At 38.9% G+C, this 12,796-nt stretch overlaps 1 protein-coding gene across 2 annotated transcripts in view; it reads left to right on the top strand.

Annotated features, from left to right (window-relative positions):
* The window catches only part of LOC124781001 (protoheme IX farnesyltransferase, mitochondrial), a 271,734-nt gene that overhangs the window by 235,256 nt on the left and 23,682 nt on the right, over positions 1–12,796 (top strand). For both annotated transcript variants that reach the window (XM_047253822.1, XM_047253823.1), the window contains exon 4: positions 9,567–9,762. In XM_047253822.1, the coding sequence (XP_047109778.1) occupies positions 9,567–9,762 (196 nt within the window). The remainder of the gene's footprint in view (positions 1–9,566; positions 9,763–12,796) is intronic.

The following is a 12,796-nucleotide window of genomic DNA, read 5'->3' as shown; positions in this document are numbered from 1 at the left end:
GATGCATAGTACATTCCTAGATTCCTCACGTAATACTGATTACTTTGTATGTAAACATTCACGGGGTAGCTAGTATCTATCTTCAAGCTTTCACCAGTTAAGTTTTTAAGCATTTCTGCGACACTCATGTGAGTTATGCAAACCTGTCACCATTCGTTCTTCCCTTCTTTGTATACATGCAGTATCCCCATTAGAACTTAGTTATGAGTTCCAGATACCTGAGCAATATTCTGGGATGGTTCGCATAAGTGTTCTGTAAGCAATTATATTTGTAGATTGACTATAGTATCCCAGTATCCTACCAATGAAATGGAAGTCTACCACGTGCTTTACATACATCAGAGCCTATATATGATCATTCCATTTCATATACCAACAAACTGTTACATCCAGGTATTTGGATAAGCTGACTGACTCCAATTGTGAATAATTAATAGTGTAGTCATAGGGGACAGTACATTGTAGTGCTTGTGAAGTGCACATATGTCCATTTTCGAAGATTTAAGCAAACTCCCAGTCTTTGTCCTACTTCGAAAACTTACCAGGTTCTAACTGATTATTTACAGAACTTTTTCATGTAGTACTTGTTTGTAGATCATTTTATCACCTGCAAAAAGTGTTAGATTACTGTTAATATTGTCTGCCAGGTCATTAATATATAAAATAAACAGCAATGACTTTCCATCCGAGATAACATGCAGCATTCTCCCTACCAAGAAGTCCTCAAGTTAGTTACATAGTTTGTTTTATACCTTGTATAAACATGCTTTCAATAATACATGTTACTGTGGTACTTAGTCAAGTGATTTTTGAAAGTCAAGGAATAAAGTGTCCCTCTGGCTTTTGAGATGACATGTGAGATAAGTGCAAGTTGGATTTTTTATGACCAGTGTTTTCTGAATCATCTTGGTTGGCATGGAGGAAATTATTCTGTTAGAGATACCTAATTACATTTGAGTACAAATTATGTTCTGTTATTCTACAATACATTGGTGCCAGTGATGCTGAATGGTGTGTAGATCTCTGCTGTGTTTTCTGTAGACAAGTGAGACCTGTGCTTTTTCCAACTACATTGCACAGTTTTTTGTTCACTCATCATTGTTGGGGTGTGAGAATTAAACTGGAACAGTAATCCTACATCTTCCTCTGTAAAGAGACATTAGAAAACAGAATTGAGCATTTCTGCTTTTGCTTCGCTACACCTGATTTCAGTTCCTGTGTCATCCAGGAGTGTTTGGACACCAACTTTAGTGCCACTGAAAGACTTTACATATTACCAGGATACCTTTAGGTTTTGTGAGGGATATTTCGATAAGATTCTTCTACAGTAGTCATTGAAAGCCTTGCACACGCCCTTTTGACAGCCTAAAATGTTCCATTCAGCATCTCTCTTTCTGTTATATAGCCATTTGCTTTGTTGTGCATCTATTATGCAGAAGATGATGTTTCTTTATAGAACTTTTGTTCACATCAATTGAATACCATGGAAGCAATGACTTTGCCAATGATAAGTGAGCTGCAGTATTGCTAATGGGTTTTAAGTATTCTGATGAAAAAATCAGAAAACTGCATATGTTCAAATGCTGAAACATATTAATGAAAGGCATGCTAGTTATAAGCCCAGAGTCTACGACTGCATTCCATAGTGCTAGATGGCCAGTAAGGCCAACAATGTAGTAGGGAAGGCCATTTTCTCACTTGTGAGTACTGGGTCTGCAGTGTCAAAGATGTGGCTATATTATTGCCAATACAAAACAAAGGGCTTGCCTACTCAACAGACATACAGTATCACATCACAAATCTGTACTGCAGAGAAGATGCAGCCAAAGCGGAACGACTTCTGTATTACCATGAAATATCTCAGCTGCAGTATGCGTCTCTCAGCATGTGATCTGCATTTACACCTCATTAAATGCAGCATGGAAAATTCCATTTTTAGAATGGTCAGAAAGTAGAGAAAACTTTGCTGTTTAAGGTGTACAGCTAAGTTGACAAATTCATTTATAGTACATTATTCCAAAGTTCAACCTAGGTATTTTTATCGCATGCTGCAATTGATAGTCTTAGAAGATTTCACTGCGTAGGCTCCAGCCGTATCACTCGGTTGGAAGCAAAGCCGAGCTCACCTTCAAGCAGCACTTGCAACACGTCATCAGCTCGGTCTTCAAGATACTGTGCCAAAAACTTGAATTGTCAAAAATTGATATCAAAAACTGTACCATTTGTTGACAACACTATGAAACTTCAGGGATCACAGAAGGTGTAGTAGTTCATGTGGAAGTCACTTCCCTCTTTCTATTACACAACATGCAGAGAAGTCTATTCCACTTACAGAAATACATCATTGTTGGAAGGTCTTGTGCAGAATGCATTAGGCAACAGAAGTGAACCCCACTTGATTCCATTGATATCTTCTTGTTCTTCTAGTGTTATGGAACTGTAGGACTACAGGTTGCCCCTTCAAAGATTACATTTTCCTCTTCTCCTCCCAGAACATCTTCACCTTTTCTCTTCTTCTCACTCTCTCAGCTTCTAAGATCTTTAGTACATTCTGTTTTCTGTTCCATTGGTAACACACTATGCTTTTCCTCTCTATCCTTCTGGTCAATGTGTACATGCGTCTCAAATTTTCCTTTCCTTCCACACTGATCCACAGTTCCTTTCAGAGTTCAACAACCGGGCTGGTTCCTCTCTTTCCTCTTGTCCTCCCTGATGTTCCCCACACACTTTTCATCATTCTGTCTATATTTGTTCCAATGACAATTACCGCAGACCTTACCATTTTCAGCCTCATTTCTCCTGATATTGTCCACATACTCTAGCACAGCTCAACCCTAGGTCTTTGCATGCATCTCTCACGTCTTTTAGGGCTTACTATTTTCATTGGTATTTTTCTCTCTTATTTCTCTAGTTATTCTGTACCATTACTTCCTAGTGATATTGTATCATATATGGTACTGCATCCCTCACCATTGCCTTGTAGTATCTGATCTTTGATCAACAGAAGGCTGACATCATCATCTATGTTGTTCGCGCATTACATTTGTGTCTTCCTGTTATATATTCTCTCAGATATTTACATTTGTTCACCCTTTGCATGATGGTTTCAGATGTTTCCCAATCCAAAGGGTTATTCCGTGCCTTTGTGTTGTTGTAGGCAATCCTCAGTCGTACTCTTCTGCCTATCTTGCTTCTAGGTTGTCAAGTTGCCACTTTGGGTCTTCTTCAATCTCACTTACTCATCTGCCTAGGAAGTCTACTTGGACCATGTTGTCCTGTTTGTCCCCCATGTGCATCTTTGGTATTTGCATATTCTCTTTTACTGATCTTCACTATCTGATCACTTCATCCAATGCTATGCTGAACAAATTTGGTGACAATCGATCTTGCTGTTTGACACTGGTCTTGACATCAATTACTTCTGACAGTGGTCCTTTGGATCTCATTTATACCCTTGTGTCGGTCAGAATTTCCATTGTGGTTCTTGTGTAGTACCATGTAGTCCTCTGGTCTTCAGGAACCGTTTAAAGAGTCTGTCTGTTGAAGGAGTCATATGCCCTCATGAAGTCCACAAATGTTACTGCCATCATTTTGTTCTAAGCCCTATGTAGCCACTAGTAGCGATAATTGGGTGTAGTTGTTCACCCCTCTGTTGTCCCTCTTCTTATGTACTGACATTATGTATTGGCGTTCTTCCATCCTGGTAATTTCTTTGTCCTCCAGATCTGGCAGATAACTTGTGTCGTGTTGTCTACCATCTTATTGCCTCCCCATTTTATCATTCCAACCTCTAACTCATCATCTCCAATTGCCTTGTTATTAATTTAGATTGGTTATGGCCTGTTTCACTTTGTCTCTGGTTGGACAGTGTGACTCTCTTCTGTGTACATCCTTTATTTAGTGGCACATGACATCTGTTCTGGTGTTCTTCCTGAACTTGGCGTTTATGTTCTCTGTAGTGTTTGTCCACCATTACTACTGGTCAATCTGGAATTTTCCAAGACAAGTGCATGGGTTTGCTCATGTCTTTCTTCTTACCTGTATGGTCCTGAAGTCTGTTGTCATTAGTTTCATTTTGTATTCTCAACACATTTCAGTTAATATTTCCTCAGTTTTATTTGTACTCTGGTGTGCTGAGTACTCGACTACTGTTCCCTTATGTTGGGCCTCCCTTCTAATCTGTACATTTTAATCACCTACTAGTACGTTTACTTGTCTGAGTGGTATGCTTTTCAGTGTATCATCTGTCTCCTCTGAGAAGCTCTCTGCTATTTTCTTGCTTTTGCTGTTAGTGTCATGAGACGGTGCCTGTCCATTTGATATTGTATACTTTTTGTTTCCTGCTCGAATTCTTGGCATTGATATTCGTTCTGACCTACTCTTCACTTCAGTTAGCCTATTCTTGTGTCTCTTGTCTACCACGAATCCTTTATGAAAGCACTTAGGTGTGTTTCTTTCCTTTTCCTAGTATCTCAGTGCTTCTCTCTTTCATCTCATCTATTACCTATTTAAATATACTGGTCTTCATCATTGTCTGCACATTTTTGGTCCCTCTTCTGAAAATACTTCCAATTTTAATGTTTTTCAAGGTTCGTGGGAGCCCTGGCTCTTCTCTTATGCACTTTCTGTTCACCCAGAATCTAAATGCCTGCTTTCATCGACATTAATCAACAGGGGAGTGTCGCCCTGGAGTAATCTCGATTCTGCTGTGTGACCTGTCCATGACCTGAAAGAAAGCGTTTGTTGGGATGGCTTTTGTCCGTCCAGTTATACGACTGTGGTTGTTAGCCCCAGAAGTTCAATTCATACCACCTGTGACATAGGGAACCAGGTGCCTGTGATAGCTGCCCCTAAGATACAGAACGCCCTACCTGAAATATTGCAGTGGCTCTTCTGCTATTTGGTAGTGAGAATTCAAATTGTTCTTTTGCCTTTGAGATCATTGGCTGGACTTCACATTGATACAACTCCACCTGCAATATATCTTGATTAAAATGCCAATAGTTGTTGTTTCCAAGCCTGGATTAATTATGATGGTTCCACAAAAAATTACCCATTAGAGAAACAGAAAGTGAATCGAAAAATTGTTATAGATTTATGTAAAAAATGTAAATTATTTGGAAAATATTAAATTTTCTGGTTTGTGAAGTGGTGATATAATTACAAAGGCATTCATCACTTGATAGGAGCCGTCATTGATTTAGCCATTAGATTTTACAGTAAAAGCAGATTTCGATTAAAACTAACATCTGTCTTACACAGCCAAATGCAGGTATACATGTGACTCACCCACAGTTGGTGTGTTCACTACTGTGAATGTCATATAAAGGACAAAAAGTTGGCACTGAGCACATATATGTGCTACAAAGTGATGCCGATCAGCAGGCCCGTATTTCTCAGAATTTCTCCAGGGGTTATCAGTGTTCCAGTGTAGACCTCTTATTTTAGTGTCTCAATTACAAGTAGACTACATGGCAATCGGACTTCATAATTTTGCATATTTATAGAAAGTGTAAATTGGAGCTCAAATATCATTCCCCGAAAGCAGTTTAATTCAAGTCTAAAAAATTCTTGAGAAATTCGACTCTGAAGTTTTCTGAGTGTCTTTAATTCACTAAAATCTGAACAATTTTTCAGTGGGCCATATGGCTCTGTGGTAGAATGCTCCCCTGTCACATGGATGGTCTGGGTTCATTTACCAGCCATCACAAATTTTAAACAAAGGTGCATGTTATACGACCATTTCTGTGGATCATGAAGTACATAAAGAAGAGAACAATCGGTAGCATTTGAGAGTAGTATCACTGCTACGAGTCTTGCTTTGGTCATAATCTTCTCATTTTTCTACATTTCAGTTTGGATACCTGTGTCATTTAAATATAAAACACACGTCACATATTGAATAATTGTCTTTATGGAAATTGCATGTGAATTAAGGAGGAAATGCAATGATAATGCAGCATTTGTACAGTGTACTCAGTGCCATGAAAATCACTGTTTTTCGTGGTTTTATTATGCTTATCACTCTGCCTCGTGACCACATCTGTAATTTAAAACAATGAACATAGTACAAATAAAGAGTAGCTAATTTTTGTCCGAAAAAATTTAATTTGTATTTTTTTTAAATTGAAACAATCTTTAACATTTTTAATGAAAGATCAGTTTTATGAATTTATAATTGTAGTGATAACTGAAATTTTGCATGCAATATGTATAAGAATAGTAAGAAGATGTGCACTTTCCATTTAAAAAATGTTGATTAGGTATGTCAAACAATGGAAACTCCAGGTTGGAATATCAACAATATAAGGAAAATGATAGATTGCTATTTCACCATAAAGATGACATGTTGAGTTGTAGACAGGCACAGCGAAAATACTGTTACACATTTAGCTTTCAGCTGAAACTTTTTTCATATGTTCATTCACACCTCGTGTACATATGGCCGCCATCTCTGGCAGCTTGGACCGGGATGCAGCTGTCACATGAACAAAAGCAGTCATCTGGAGGGGGCAGGGAAGGAGAAGCAGGGTACAAATGGAGGGAGAGCATGCAGGAACTAGCTGGAGACACCACAAGACCGCCACCAGCTGCAGCATTAAGAGGTTGTGAAGCAGGAAGCTGGGGGCAATAGAAAAGTGGAAAAGGAGAGAGCAGCAAAGGGGTAAGACAGGCTAGTGCATTGGCAGAGGGCAGTATACAGTGATGATGGGCAGCATACAATGAGAATAAAGGGACATGAATACACAGAGGTGGTGGAAACTGTTCGATGAAGAGTGTGGAATCAGGTTACTGTAGGTTGAGTCTGGGTTAATTTTGGAAGTGGAGAATGTATTGTAAAGATAACTGTCATCCGTGCAGTTCAGAAAAGCTAGTGGTGGAGGGGAGGATCCAGATGGCCTAAGTTGTGAAGCAGCTATTGAACTAAAAACCATGCATATTGTGCTGCAGGGGGTGTACTTTCCTTTTGACCACATTTTGGTGGTGGCCATTCATCCTGGTGGACAGATTGCCAGGCAAGCATTCTAAAATAGAGCTATGTGGCTCACAGAAAAATTGTCCTCATATTAGTAAATGAAAGATGTATGATTTCGAGACTTCTCGCGAGTAGCATGGAACAGCTTTGGTGGATTGATAGGTGAGACCTGAACTTCACATACCATAAAGATAAAAAAAAATAAAAATTCAATTGCAATGTGGTCTTTTTGAAAGTCCAAAAATGTTAAATGTAGTGATCCCACCGGCTATTTAGAGTTTTCTGGATTACCAATGCAACTACCTCCAAATATTCTGCTAAGAAGTTCTGTATTATGTATCCAGAATGGGTGGGACACCGATCGCGTTATCGTGTTGATACCAAATGGACCAACTTAAACCCAGTGGTATGTCTTCCAGTAACTGTGGCTTCATATCTGTTGGGAACTGTAAATATTTGTGTCTGTTTAGAGGCCCATAACAAGGACCATCGATGCAATTCTTGAAAACCTCACATTTTATGACAGCAGACCAAGGTGGTTGCTTATCCACTTCTTTCACCCAGTGTGGACTTTCAGCTGACTAGTAGTGCATATTTTGAGTATTGATTTGCCAGTAGTTTCATCCATTTAGGGGGAAAAAAGCTTACATTGAAATGCATCACTTTGCAGCTTTCAAATAGGCACCATTCAGAGAATTCTAAACGATTTTGGAAGTCATTTCCAGAAACATATTCAATGGAGTGAAATTGAAATGTAGTATTCACAGAACACTCCCTTTTCTGATCCAGCTCGTTAGCACGAGCTGCCTCATAGAGAGATTAGGATTGGGCACTACTACTACTGCTGCTGCTGCTGAAATGTTAGTTGCATTTCTCTCACCAGGAACTTTTATTCTTTGTTGCCATATTTCACTGTTCATACTACAAATTACTTGGATTTCAGAATGAAATTTTCACTCTGCAGCAGAGTGTGTGCTGATTTTGAAACTTCCTGGCAGTTTTAAACTGTGTGCCGAACCAAGACTCGAACGTGGGTCCCAAGTTCGAGTCTTGGTCCGGCACACAGTTTTAATCTGCCAGGAAGTTACTTGGATTTCTTTTATAAAATTTGCAAATTCAGATCATTAAGACTTGCCACAATGAGGAAATCTTTCAGAGTATAACCGCATCACTGCTTGTAACAGTTTGGCAACATTCACCACAAATAGCAACCACATCCACTTTCTCAGCTGTCATGTGCATTATGGAAGGCTGGAATAGGTTCACGAACAAGTTGTCTGATTGCTGTAACAGCAGAACAAAAGCTGACAGGTTTCAAGTGCACATGCAAACACCCAAGTTACACATTTGTGTATATTTGGTACTTTAGGGCTTTGTAATTCAATAGCTATAATTGTTAAAACTTATCTGTGTACGTCAGAAAATTATAACTTTGTTAAAACCGCACATCAGTATATTTACTCATTCTAGATATATTTGTGGTGGCCTGTCTTACCTGTCTTGCCCTCTGTAATGACATACATATTGAGGCTCATATTTTTGCAGTCATCAAGTATGGCAAGAACCCATTTGCTGTAGAACCAGCCACACATCTAATATTAAGTTTGGTTTATGAATGAAAAATGGTGGCATTGTTCCTCCAAGCACAAACATACAACTGCTTCAATACAATTAAGTCTGACCTAAGTATTTGTTACTCAGACAATGAAGGTGAAATAGTCCATCTGTTGTTCAAATAGCCATCTCGTTTCACAAAAGTTATTTTAAAATATAAATTCATTTCATTATAGTATCTACCTGTTGCATACCAAAAGTGGTCCCTCAATCTATGACTGCATAAAAAGAAATGTCAGTATGAGAATTTTGATTGACTGATTTCTTTATTAATTTGTGAAGCAATTTACATTGTACCAATATCATGAAAAGAATAGTTGCTACTCACCATATAGCAGAGATGCTGAGTCGCAGATAGGTACAACAAAAAGACTGTGAGAAAGTGAGCTTTCTACCAACAAGGCCTTTGTCGAAAATAGGCAAAACACACACACACACACACACACACACACACACACACACACACACACACACACACACATTTATGCAAGCACAACTTCACACACAGAAATTGTGTGTGTGTGTGTTTTGTCTATTTTTGACAAAGGCCTTGTTGGTTGATAGCTCACTTTCTGACAGCCTTTTTGTTGTGCCTATCTGGACTCAGCACCCCCGCTATATGCTGAGTAGCAACTATCCTTTTCATGAGACTCTTACATTCCATCCTGGCTTTTCTATTTGAAAAATTAACAGTTTAAAATTAATTTCGTACATAATAGTCAGTGAATTTTCTTTTAATCTAATTGCATTTGTTTTTTAGTTAGAGCTAATTATTATTTCTATGTGTGATATAGTGCAGTACTTCTTAAATTGGGTAACCTGTTTTAATTCAGGTACCCCATTACTGTGTAAAAAAAATGTATTTTGTAAACAAACTTTGTTTTGTTTTGAAAGAGCAGATTATATAATGCCAATTATTTTAGTACAGTAATAATGAACAAGACGTTCACATACTGTTTTGTTTCTGTACTTCCAGCACTTGTTGTGATGTCATCAATGGCAGGATATGCATTGGCTCCTGCTCCCTTTGAGCTTAGCACATTCATTTTGAGCTCAGTGGGAACAGGGCTTACATCCTGTGCAGCAAACTCCATTAATCAGTTCTTTGAAGTGCCTTTTGACTCGCAGATGGCCCGTACGAGAAACAGGGTTTTGGTTCGTGGTACACTGACGTAAGTGTAATAGTAAAATGTTTTCCACGCATTTAGTGACAGTTATGGATTTCTGTCATATGTATCAGCAGTACACAAAACTTTTCTAGTAATTATAAGTGAGAATATCAACTGTTAGTCAGTGTGGAAAATACAGAACGCTTTGGTATAGTACTTGATAACTTATTGTCATCAGATCCTCTGAAGAACAAATAACACAAGCCGTTTGAATTATTCAAAAAACTGACCAACCATAAAACTATCGTGACATAATTAGTAGTCTGTCTGTGAATGGTGATCTGCCTCATATGGCTTCAAATTTCACATTACTTTTATGTATAGAGTATTAAGAGAACACAAACATTTTTGTTTTAATGCTTTCTTTCAGTTGTATGGGAGTTGATTTAACACTTGCCCCTCACCTGCTCCTCCACCCCTGTCTCCCTTCTCTCTCTCTCACCTTCTCTCTTTCAACACAGAAAAGTGTAAATATGTTCACATGCTGAGATTTTTGGTGAAGAAGGCAGAATATGAGATTAAGATTGCTGGTTCCCCACTTTTCTGTCAGAATCTTTTAAAGAGCCACATATTCGCCTCTTTTGTGCTCTGACAGGGGCATTTTTCAGCTGGTTCCCTTCTTTTCCCTACTACAGCAAGTTGTGCTGCTTACATAAAACAAATTCTGTTGGTCAGTAAAGTTGTGACAGTTTATTTATATATTTTGACATATATAAATAACAAATAAGTACACATATATAAAGTTAACAAAAAATCATCTCCCAACCAAAGCAAGTTCGCTTCACCCTACTTTACATAAAAATGTACAATATTTTTAGACTATGCCTAAAGCACACAAAAAATGCTGTGTTTGATTTGTGAGTAAAAAGAACTTCGTATGACATAATATACTATCAGGTGGCACCACTGAATAATTTCCAGGTCAAGACAGCATGTATAGATGTTAATTGCCCATTATACAGAGAGCCGTTGTGTCAAAGTTTTATTGATGAAAAATCGTGACTAAACATAGCCTTGTGACCTCAGAGCCCTTGAAATGATTGCAGAGCCCTTACTTTGTGTTCACTGTGTCATTTAAAAATACAGCCACGCGGGGTAGCCATGCAGTCTAAGGTGCCTTGCCACAGTTCACCTGGCTGCCGCTGTCAGAGGTTTGAGTCCTCCTTCGGGCATGGGTGTGTGTGTTGTCCATAGTGTACGTTTAGTTTATGTTAGATTAAGTACTGTGTAAGCCTAGGGACCAATGAGCTTAGCATTTTGGTCCCATAGAACTTACCACAAATTTCCAAAAAGAATTAAAATTATATTTACACCTCAGGTTGGATATTTCCTCATAAGTACAGTCACTTTGAACCTCTGTATCTTGGTAATCAATAATCATAATGCAAAAAACTTAAGATTCCCCCAGGATGTCATTTTAAGAATTTATGGTTAAAATGTTGATGATTCGCCATGAATAGGAATTATAGAAGTGGCCATTCCCCAAAAATCTTGTTGTTTCAGGGTTTTCTCAGGAATGCCGTTGAACAACTGGCACTTTTGTAAGCTGTCAAAGGCCCACTGTGGAGCACATTTAATGTAAAAGAACCAACTGATTTGCTCAGTTTGCCTGGGCTCCAGGAAGTGTGTAATGTTTAACAATGTAATCCAAGATATGACCCCTCACAAAATAGCAATTTCACATGTGGCATTTCGGAATATTTTGGTACCATGCATTGTCATGCACAAGCAGATTGAATAGAAATAGCTTACCAGAATAAATAATTTTAGTTTATATTTAAAATTTTCCTTGCTGTGTGCCACATAGATATTTTATGTTATTGGATAAATGACGAAATATTTTCATGGCTGCACCGACAGCCTTAGAGTGAATAGTGAAAGCCATTTTTGATTGTGGTTGTGGACTTTAGTATTCATGCTAATTGTGATGGATTACTTATGATGAATTCTATTACTGGATACATGTCAGGGATCTTTTTAGTGCAGAACAACAGCTTTGTGTTCAGTTCATATGCATGCTACTACATACATTATGTGATCAAAATTATCCGGACAACCCCAATAACATATGTTTTTCATATTAGGTGCATTGTTCTGCCACCTGCTGCCAGGTACTTCATATCAGCGACTCCAGTAGTCAGACATCGTGACAGAGCAGAATAGGGCACTCCGTGGAATTCACGGTCTTTGAACATGGTCAGGTGATTGTGTGTCACTTGTGTCATACATCTGTATGTGATATTTTCACACTTCTAAACATCCTTACATCCACTGTTTCCGATGTGATAGTGAAGTGGAAACGTGAAGGGACATGTACAGCACAAAAGCGTATAGGCCAACCTCGTCAGTTGACTGACAGAGACCACTGACAGTTGAAGAGGGTTGTCATGTGCAATAGGCAGACATCTGTCCAGACCATTACACAGGAATTCCAAACTGCATCAGGATCCACTGCAAATACTGTGACAGTTAGGCGGGAGGTGAGAAAACTTGGATTTGAAGGTCGAGCAGCTGCTCATAAGCCACACATCAAGCCAGTAAATGCCAAATGACACCTCACTTGGTGTAAGGAGCGTAAATATTGGATGATTGAACAGTGGAAAAATGTTGTGTGGAGTGACAAATCATGGTACACAATGTGGCGATTCGATGGCAGAGTGTGGGTATTGCAAATGCCCAGTGAACGTCACTTGCCGGCGTGTGTAGTGCCAACAGCAAAATTCGGAGGCAGTGGTATTATGATGTGGTCGTGTTTTTTGTGGAGGGGGCTTGCACCCCTTGTTGTTTTGCATGGCACTATCACAGCACAGGCCTGCATTGATGTAAAACATATTGTTTCCCACTGTTGAAGAGCAGTTTGGAGATGGCAATTGCATCTTTCAACATGATCGAGCACCTGTTCATAATGCACGGCCTGTGGTAGAGTGGTTACACGACAATAACATCCAACACTGACTTCGTGCCAGGCCTCACCTCCTGACATCGATATCTCTCCTCCATGAAGAATGGGCTGCCATTCCCCAAGAGACCATCCAGC

The sequence above is a fragment of the Schistocerca piceifrons genome, chromosome 1 (assembly GCF_021461385.2).
Source record: "Schistocerca piceifrons isolate TAMUIC-IGC-003096 chromosome 1, iqSchPice1.1, whole genome shotgun sequence".
Classification (NCBI taxonomy): Eukaryota; Metazoa; Arthropoda; class Insecta; order Orthoptera; family Acrididae; genus Schistocerca; species Schistocerca piceifrons.
This window is presented reverse-complemented; position numbering and strand designations above follow the sequence as displayed.